Source organism: Kogia breviceps, chromosome 12, assembly GCF_026419965.1.
Source record: "Kogia breviceps isolate mKogBre1 chromosome 12, mKogBre1 haplotype 1, whole genome shotgun sequence".
NCBI classification, from domain to species: Eukaryota; Metazoa; Chordata; class Mammalia; order Artiodactyla; family Physeteridae; genus Kogia; species Kogia breviceps.
Genome location: NC_081321.1, coordinates 81,234,198 through 81,242,719, shown reverse-complemented (window position 1 = coordinate 81,242,719; position 8,522 = coordinate 81,234,198). Strand labels below are relative to the sequence as shown.

Here is an 8,522-nt window from a genome sequence, read left to right as displayed (position 1 = left end):
TGGTGGCGCAGTGGTTGAGAGAATGCCTGCCGATGCAGGGGATACAGGTTCGTGCCCCGGTCTGGGAGGATCCCACGTGCCGCAGAGCGGCTGGGGCCGTGAGCCATGGCCGCTGAGCCTGCACTCCGCAACGGGAGAGGCCACAACAGTGAGAGGCCTGCGTACAGCAAAAAAATTAAAAAATAAAAATAAAAAAATTTAGAGGATGGTTCCTAAAAATGTAAGAACTCTCTTGAGTGACAAATCCTGAAACATGACAATTTATAAGTAGGGATGATAGTATTCAACCAACAGTGAATTTTCTTCCTTGAGGTTTTAATGTATGCATAATTCTTTCCATTTTAGGGTTAATGCTTTAAAAACTAGTTTTAAAAATAATTACCAAGTCACAGACAAACCATGAACAGTTGGGTTTATTTCAACAGTAAGTTTGAAACTCTTGCTTCTGGCAAGAGTACTACAGTAATTATATTAGGAATAGACAATTTCCTACACTGTCAAATATATAAAAGTTCCTTCTGCATTTTCCTCAACACTGATCAATAAGCAGATTCAGTCCACAACTGCTTTCATCTACTGAGTGTACCCAAGCTTCTTCTTCAGAGATTCAGGCATCTCAGGTGGAGGAGGGCGAGGGAGCCTGAAGTAGACCTTCACGGAGTCATAGATGAACCACTGCAGTGCAGTCAGAGTGCCAATCATGATGATACGGGCAAAGAGTCCCTTCCATACACCTGGATAAAATATGAAATGTGAGTGAAAAATATACTCCAAAGTGTTATTCTTTAATCTTTAGAGGGGAGAAAAAAAAAATCTTACCTCTAAATCCAAGTCTCTGGAGGACCAGAGACGCACTGCTACCCTTCTCTTTATTCAACACAGACACCACAGAATCAGCAGGGTGAGAAACAATGGCACAGAAGACTCCAGCTGAAAAAAGTCAAGATAAATGATCCAATATGGGGTCAGTTAAAAAAAAATTTTCACATCACAGCCAACAACCTTTTCATGAATAATAAAATTTTCTTGTTTATAAAAAATCATATTTTAGAGTGAGACTGACAAGTTATAAAGCAGTCTACCCTATGTAAAACAGAACAATCCCTCAAGTTATATTCAGATTTTAACACTTTCTCTTGTATTAAAAATTTGTTATTGGAAAAACTAAACAACAAAAAAAGGCACAGTAGTGAAGTCCATACATTCCCGAGCTTAATTATGACATGCAAACCACAAAACATTTTAAGAACGAATTAGCAAGTATTTATGAATCCTGAAGAATATATAAAACACAATGGAAGGGCTTCCCTGGTGGCGCAGTGGTTGGGAGTCCGCCTGCCGACGCAGGGGACACGGGCTCGTGCCCCGGTCTGGGAGGATGCCGCGTGCCACGGAGTGGCTGGGCCCGTGAGCCGTGGCCGCTGGGCCTGCGTGTCCAGAGCCTGTGCTCCGCAACGGGAGAGGCCACGACAGTGAGAAAAAAAAAAAAAAAAAAAAAACACAATGGAAAGATAAAACTTCTTTGGGATATTTTTCCCTCACAAAAGAGGCCAATACTGGAAATGATTATTGTTAATTTCACAGACAAGCACATTCTAAATAATTCATACCTATGTAACCTGCCACAAATGTGACAACCAGCTGCTCTGGCTTTGAACATTCACTTCGGGGCTTGGGAACCACAAACTTGTACAATGCTTCAACAGTACGTTCAAAGCAGGCGAACTTCATCATGGTGTATGGTATCTGTCTCATCCAGAGAGGAGCAACCCCCTTGTAGAATCTAGGAAATCAGAAGACTTATTTTACTCGGTTGCATATATTCATCTAGCAGACTTTTTCATTAACAGAAGTGTCCGCACACCAGTCAAGTCCTGATAGTAACAAAATGGCAGCACTACTGCATGTCATTTCTATCAGAACCTAAGACTAACATGCAGGTATATTTATCTCACATGCCAATGACTCAAGCACCTTTGACTATACAACCAAAAAAGTTGCTGGATGTTTCTTTCACTGGAACTACAAGAAACAGTAAGTTTACAAGTAGAACTCAGCTCAAGATTGGCATCCACAAAGGTGGATCTAAGGAAGCATGTGTGGCCTGACTATATGCAAATTCTTAACTATGAACATAGATGACAAGAATTCTAACAAGGGAACTCCCCAACCCCCAAATTAAGAGTTAATATTTAGGTCAAATATCAAGTCATTTGTAGACTGACAAATGATTCTAACTTTAGGGGAAAAAAAACCCCTTAACTCAGGGTTCAAACCATGTATCAACTTATCCTTGCCCCTAGAGTTTATGTTCTATGTGAGGGGGAAAGAGATGTGAAAAAGAGAAAGTCTGGCAGGTTTAATGCTAACAAATGCGATTTTCTCAAATGAGTGTTTTTATACTATATATTTAGGCAAATGTTTACTTACGCCTTTAAACCTTCTTCCTTATACATTTTGGGAGCTGCATCCCTCAAAGTGTTAGCATATCCTGGTTGGGTTTGAATTCGAACCTTAGCAGCTTCCATAGGAGCCAGAGCAATGTCAGCAAAGAATTCAGCACTGGCAGAGGCAGCCAAATATAGTGATGTGCGCCAGAGATAGGCATTCTCCTAAATGAAAAACATATGGAGAAACATGAATTGCTGCTGCACTGACTGTTCTCAATTTAAGAGATAGTTCTAGGCAACAGTAAATTTCAGACATCTTAAGTGTTTCTTTATCACACAGTCCACAGATAACACACGAGACTGACTATCTCTCATAACCTCATCAACCATAGTACACTGTGAAACTTTTTTGAATGTCTAGGTGCCAAGGATAGTTGACCCTTGAACTCACACAAGAATACTAGTCTTCTCTTTAAAAAACTCAAATCCAACTTATTTGGAAAGCAGCACAGCATAATAAAAAGAGCACTGAAATCTAATGAATCAGTTTCTTTTTCTTGTCCTGTTTATGTTAAAAGAGCCTTATGACACAACATTGTAAAGCAATTATACTCCAATAAAGATGTTTAAAAAAACCCCCAAAAAACAGCCTTATGGGGCTTCCCTGGTGGCGCAGTGGTTGCGAGTCCGCCTGACAATGCAGGGAACTCGGGTTCGTGCCCCGGTCTGGGAAGATCCCACATGCCGCGGAGCGGCTGGGCCCGTGAGCCATGGCCGCTGAGCCTGCGCGTCCGGGGCCTGTGCTCTGCAACCGGAGAGGCCCCGCGTACCGCAAAAAAAAACAAAAAAACAAACAAAAAAAAACCAGCCTTATGATTTGAAACATACTGTTCACCCTTTCTGAGACTATTTCCTCAGTTCTAAAACAAGGTGAGTCAAACAAAAATCTAAGATTCTTTTTGGTCTTATACTTTAAGTTAAAAACTGAGGACTTTTTTTTCCCCTTTTTCTTCCTTTTAAAATATTTACTTGGCTGCGCCGGGTCTTAGTTTCCGCATATGGGATCTAGTTCCCTGACCAGGGATCAAACCTGGGCTCCTTGCATTGGGAGCGTGGAGTCTTAGCCACTGGACCACCAGGGAAGTCCCTAAAAGCTGAGGACTTTCAATTTCAAAGTTAAATTACATACCTCTCCAAGCATGTTGCTATACAAAACTTTGAAGACTTCATAAAAGCCAAATTTGCAGAGCCCTTGCATAGAGTAGCCAATGAAAGTCGGAGCCCATCCTTTGGCCAAACCACGAACACCATCTTCTTTGAGTGTAATTGAGAATCCATTAAATATGCCCTTGTACTTTTGTGGGTCCACCTTTATTTAAAACAAGAAAAATGTACCACAGAGACAGTAACACTTCTCACAAACATTTAATTTTGTTATTATTAGTTTTTCCTTTTGGTTCTAATGTAAACTCTAGTAACTACACAAAAGGTGGGTAAATACAAGTTCACTGCATGATATCAGCTTAATATCTACTATTATCTTTGTAAATGTAAGTTTTTGTACAATAAGGTCTAACTTTCTTTCAGTCGGACTTAAGTCTTGGAGAGTTAGTTAAGAGGATAAAATTCCTACAAAAATACATGATAAAACTGACCCAAGAGATTTTTCCACCACCCAACTCTTTTTAACACTTAAAAATTAGTCTTAAAACTACTTCATAAACAACAGATAAGTCTATATCCTTGATATATGCTAGCCCATTAAGTGATTATAAAGTTTTGTAAACTTAAGACAAATTAAATACAAGTTTAAAAGGTACATCAACATGAAAACCCTCTTTTGAGTTAAGAAATTAAATTCTCTTTAAGAGACATGCATAAGAAGTTTTAGCAAAGGTATATTTAATATTCATTCTATTAACTAATGGGGGTAAAAATCTTATCTATTTCTGCCAGTACTAGAAGGGCTGGTATACATCACCTTCCTCTCCCTGCTAACATTTCACCTTCCTTTCTCTTTTAGGTAAGTAGACCTCTAATCCTGTTTGGGACAAATAAATTTTTGATGTTTGATTATTTCTGTTTCAATAATCCTAATTAAGACATTTTAATTGTAAAAGAAAACTTTTTATATAAATAAATATGCAAGAAGCTATGCCCACAAATTTTAAACACTATACAGTGAGAGTTTTTAAATCTACAGTGTTCTGTGCCTTGATCTTATCAATAAATGAGAGACATGAAGTTACATCATATAATACACAAAGAATGACTGCCTACTCTGACGTGTAAGTGCTTGTAAATGACTATTTGGAGCAAAGAATCAGTAGGCCTTGAAGAACTCTAGGCAGAATTCAGCCAGGCAGCAAAAACCACTTACAGCCAGAGTCTGAGATCAACAATCTACCTTCACTCTTATTTTAAAAGAGGTATTTCTTGGATTCAAAACACTAATTAAAGTAAAAATCATGAGTTAAAAGAAATTTGAGTTTGGTGTTCTTCTAAAATTTCCGGCAGTTGTAATATCTTCATTCTTCTCAATCGTGAAGTCCTTTAATATTACTTGGAATTAAGTCACACACAGAAGAGATGTTCAATGTTGTCATCTCAATACAAACCTGCATACGGCATTTCACTAAATCCAGAGGAACAACAGCAGTGTGTGTCAGACCACAACTTAAGACCCCACCAAAGCCACACAGTGCGTAAAACTTCGCAGAGCCATATTCACAACTGTACTCTGTAATAAGATAAGACACACCATGCATTTTAATATAATACTCATGTTACCGGTTATCAACTTACCTCCTGGACAGTTAGGTTTCCACACAGCTTGTTAGTAGGTAACAGCCATGTTTCAAAAATGTTTTATTTAGTCCAACATGCAAAAACAAACCTGCATTCTGCATTTAACCAGATCTAGAGGAACCAATGCTGTATGTGTTGTGCCACAACTAATAATTCCTCCAAGTCCACAGAGGAGAAAGAATCTGCCAGATCCATAGTCACAGCTATACTGCTCTGTTTGATTGAAAAAAAAACATCAAATAAATATTTCTTCAGAGATGACTAAGGCCATGGGAATGCAAGAGAACTATGTCTCCCTGTGAAAAAGTTATTATCACAACTGAACAGCTGTGGCCACCATTTACAAGTAAACTTAAAGATAATTTTCCACCTAGTGTGAGCAAGGAATTCACTGCCAAAATCAAAACAATCATTTAAAGATTTTGAAGGTTCTTATCTGTGAGATACTACCTCTCTCTCGTTTTGCCATATAAATTAAAAAAAAAGTTTTCTACATCATTTAATAGCTCTTCCAATTAAAGTCAAACTTCAAATTACTAATAGCTGATTAAGAACACACTTCTGAGTACCAAACCAACTCAAATCATGTAAAAGCTTGCAAACCTCTAAGGCTACCCCAGCCACTAACCAATACTATCCCCACTTATGGATCCCTATAGGGTAAAACTAGATAAACAAATTCTTGCAGTCAAATACATTACTACACAAATGACCATAGATTTAACTGTCTAAATTGAAGGACCGAATGATGATGTAAGGGTTTTTTCCTCACACTAAAGACAGAACAGAAACACAATAATTTTTTTAAAAAAATCTTTACATTTTACAGGTACAAGGTAGATAACATAATCTGTACTCCTGCAATTCGGTTTTCAGGTTTCTCTGTAAATACACTCCACTGGAATTTAAAATACACACAATTAAAATAAAGTTGGGTCTAACCATCAAGAAACCCGAGAGATAAGATCAAAGGGATTCCTGTCTATTATATCCTTTCTATGGTCTCTCCGGGTCTACCAGTCAATCAGGCGCATTAAAACAAGAGTTGCTCAGTTATCACACATACTTTGTGTCAACTAATATTAGACTCCGGGATTACTAAAGGGAGGAAGCCGTATTTTTTAAAAAGAAAGTGAAAGCAAAATCAAAGAACTGATAATACAGTTAGAACTAAGGTGGCCAGTGGTTAGGATGATGACTTTACCCAATGCCTAGCCGGCTAACCAAGCTGACTCACGGCGAAGATAAGGAGCTAGTCACGGCCTCTATGCCTCCACTCGCTCGAGGACGCAAGGTCACGGAGGGAGCAGGGCCTAGACCCTTCCACGCCCTTGAGGAAGGGCCAAGGATCCGACACCGGGCTTCGGGCGGAACGAGCTGACATCCTCGGACAAGCAACTGGGCGCCCTCCTGCGCTGCCGCGGGCAGAGCGCGCGTCCTTCCCTGTCCTCCGGGCCGAGCACGCCACGAAGGCCGAGGGGACCACGGGGGGCCCTCACAACCGTATCAGGACAGGGTCTGACCTCACCTTCGACAGCGGCGGCTGCCAGCTTGCGGGAGCGGCGGGGTGGGCCCGGGGGCCCAGAGGGGTTGCTGCGGGGGCCCGCGAGGCCATCCTGCACCAGCTGCAGGTGGGGCGCGTTGAAGGGGTTCGCCCGCGCCAAGTGCGCCACGGACGAGAACATCTTCCTAGAGGAAGAGGAAGAGGCGGTCAGAGGAAAGGCAAAGGGGGGCGTTAGGCCGGCTAAAGTCACCTGCACCCTGGGACCACCCCCGCACCAAGGCCTTGCCTCTTCTCGCCTCCGCGCCCTTGAGGAGGTCACCGCGGCCTACCTAAAGGAGGAGGCCAACGGGGTCTACAGCCAAAGAAGCGCCCCACCGGACCTCCGCGCTCCGCTCCCCGCACGCACTGCACGGAAGGCCGAGACACACTCACTCCCTAAGATGGCGAACACACCACCACTCCCTCGAAAAAGCTGGGGCTCACAGAGGCCGAACGTCCTCCGGGTCTTCAGATCTATGCCTTCCGCGCGTCGTCAGCGCGACGCACACAGTGCGTCACTACAGACTGGCGTCACCCATTGGCGAAGAGGAGCGCCGAGGCCCTAACGTCATCCCGTTCTCCTAGCAGCCCTATCCCCGCCCCACTCGCCCTAGCCCTTCCGGCCCGGCTTCTGCGCAGGAGGGTTCTTTTTGCGCAGGCGCGCATTCTGGGCCGGTGTTTTGAGTTGTGTGGGTGTGTGCTCGTGACCTCCTCTTTTTGTCCCTTCACCTTCAAACGTCTCTCCTGGAATCTGGGGCTTACTTTTCATTTAAATGAGCCCCAATATACTAGTCACCTAAAAAAAAAAAAAATCCGAATACGCGATGATATATTATTTCGGTTTGCGGTTAGACTGTCACTGCAGTACAGTTTTTGTGTTACAGCTTCTGCTATTATGGTACTTTTTTTTTTTTTAAGTTCCATCCATTGACCTCACACATAGACATATCTGAATTTTCCATCAGACTTTAGGAGAGTATTTTAAAAGGAAATGTGTAGCAAGAACTCTTAAGACAGCTTGCTGCTTCATCACAATAGTTTATATAACACATTGAAGCATTTAATAAATTATTTTTAACACCTGGGAGTACAGGGGTGAACTAGAGTGAAAGTGACTGGCAGCAGATTTTGTTTTTAATAAATTTTAAAAATCTTCATTAGATTCAGTTAAAGAAAGGCCTAGTTTAATTGGGAAGAGTTTAGTAGGGGTCAAACATCTGTTAGAATTCTGGCTCTGACATTTTCCCAGCTATTGTTAAAGTAACCTTGGGAATTTACTGATCTCTGTGCACCTGTTTCTTAAATGGTGGAAGCAGGGCTGGCCTCGTGGGCTTGCTACCTATACAGTTATGCAGGGCCTATGCTTGGTTTAATGTTCTGCTGTCACCGTTTTGAAATTCTTAATGAACAAGAGACCCTGTGTTTTTCATTTTGCACTGGGCCCTGCAGATATTGCAGCTGGTCCTGGATGGGAGTAATACATATCTTGCAGAGTTTGTGAAAACTCAGTGAGATAATTTCTTCTTCTTCTTTTTTCTTCCTTTTTTGTTTGTTTGTTTTATTAAATGGACTTGAAAAATTGAGCTGTCAGGTATGCCAATGGTAGCAATATTGACTAAAACTCCGTTCCTATATAAACATGCAAGATTTTTGTAGAAAATTAGCATTACGATATTAGAAAAATTTAAAATGTTATCCTCTTAAGAAAGAAACTGGACATTTTCTTTAAAAAGCAGATATCATGGGCTTCAATCTTTTCAATTTCCCATCCTTTGAATAGA

At 41.3% G+C, this 8,522-nt stretch overlaps 1 protein-coding gene and 1 non-coding gene across 7 annotated transcripts; both read right to left on the bottom strand.

The window, feature by feature from the left end:
* Positions 1-395: 395 nt before the first annotated feature.
* Positions 396-7,343, bottom strand: SLC25A3 (solute carrier family 25 member 3). Of its 6 annotated transcripts, none has more exons than XM_067009930.1 (8): positions 7,032-7,343; positions 6,727-6,887; positions 5,287-5,411; positions 3,580-3,759; positions 2,431-2,612; positions 1,611-1,783; positions 820-930; positions 396-734 (listed from the first exon to the last, which is right to left on the bottom strand). In XM_067009930.1, the coding sequence occupies exons 2-8, from the start codon at positions 6,881-6,883 to the stop codon at positions 574-576; spliced, it is 1,089 nt and encodes a 362-aa protein (XP_066866031.1). In that variant the 5' UTR covers positions 6,884-6,887; positions 7,032-7,343; the 3' UTR covers positions 396-573. The 6 variants fall into 6 exon arrangements, with proteins under 6 accessions (XP_066866031.1, XP_066866033.1, XP_058937959.1 ...); XM_067009932.1 differs by lacking the exon at positions 5,287-5,411 and adding an exon at positions 5,009-5,130; XM_059081976.2 differs by having other exon boundaries at positions 7,135-7,284.
* On the bottom strand, positions 1,852-2,100 carry LOC131767527 (small nucleolar RNA SNORA53). The gene has a single exon (XR_009338735.1). It is a non-coding gene; the product is annotated as a small nucleolar RNA SNORA53 (small nucleolar RNA).
* Positions 7,344-8,522: the final 1,179 nt, after the last annotated feature.

What these genes read in the sequence shown, in the direction of transcription:
- SLC25A3 (XM_067009930.1), bottom strand. Translation starts at nt 6,883, where the DNA reads ATGTTCTCGTCCGTGGCGCACTTGGCGCGGGCGAACCCCTTCAACGCG. An exon ending in GGCAGCCGCCGCTGTCGAAG is followed by an intron (nt 5,412 to 6,726) that starts GTGAGGTCAGAC and finishes TCAATCAAACAG; the next exon opens with AGCAGTATAGCTGTGACTAT. An exon ending in ATTTGTGGCAGGTTACATAG is followed by an intron (nt 931 to 1,610) that starts GTATGAATTATT and finishes GACTTTTTTCAG; the next exon opens with CTGGAGTCTTCTGTGCCATT.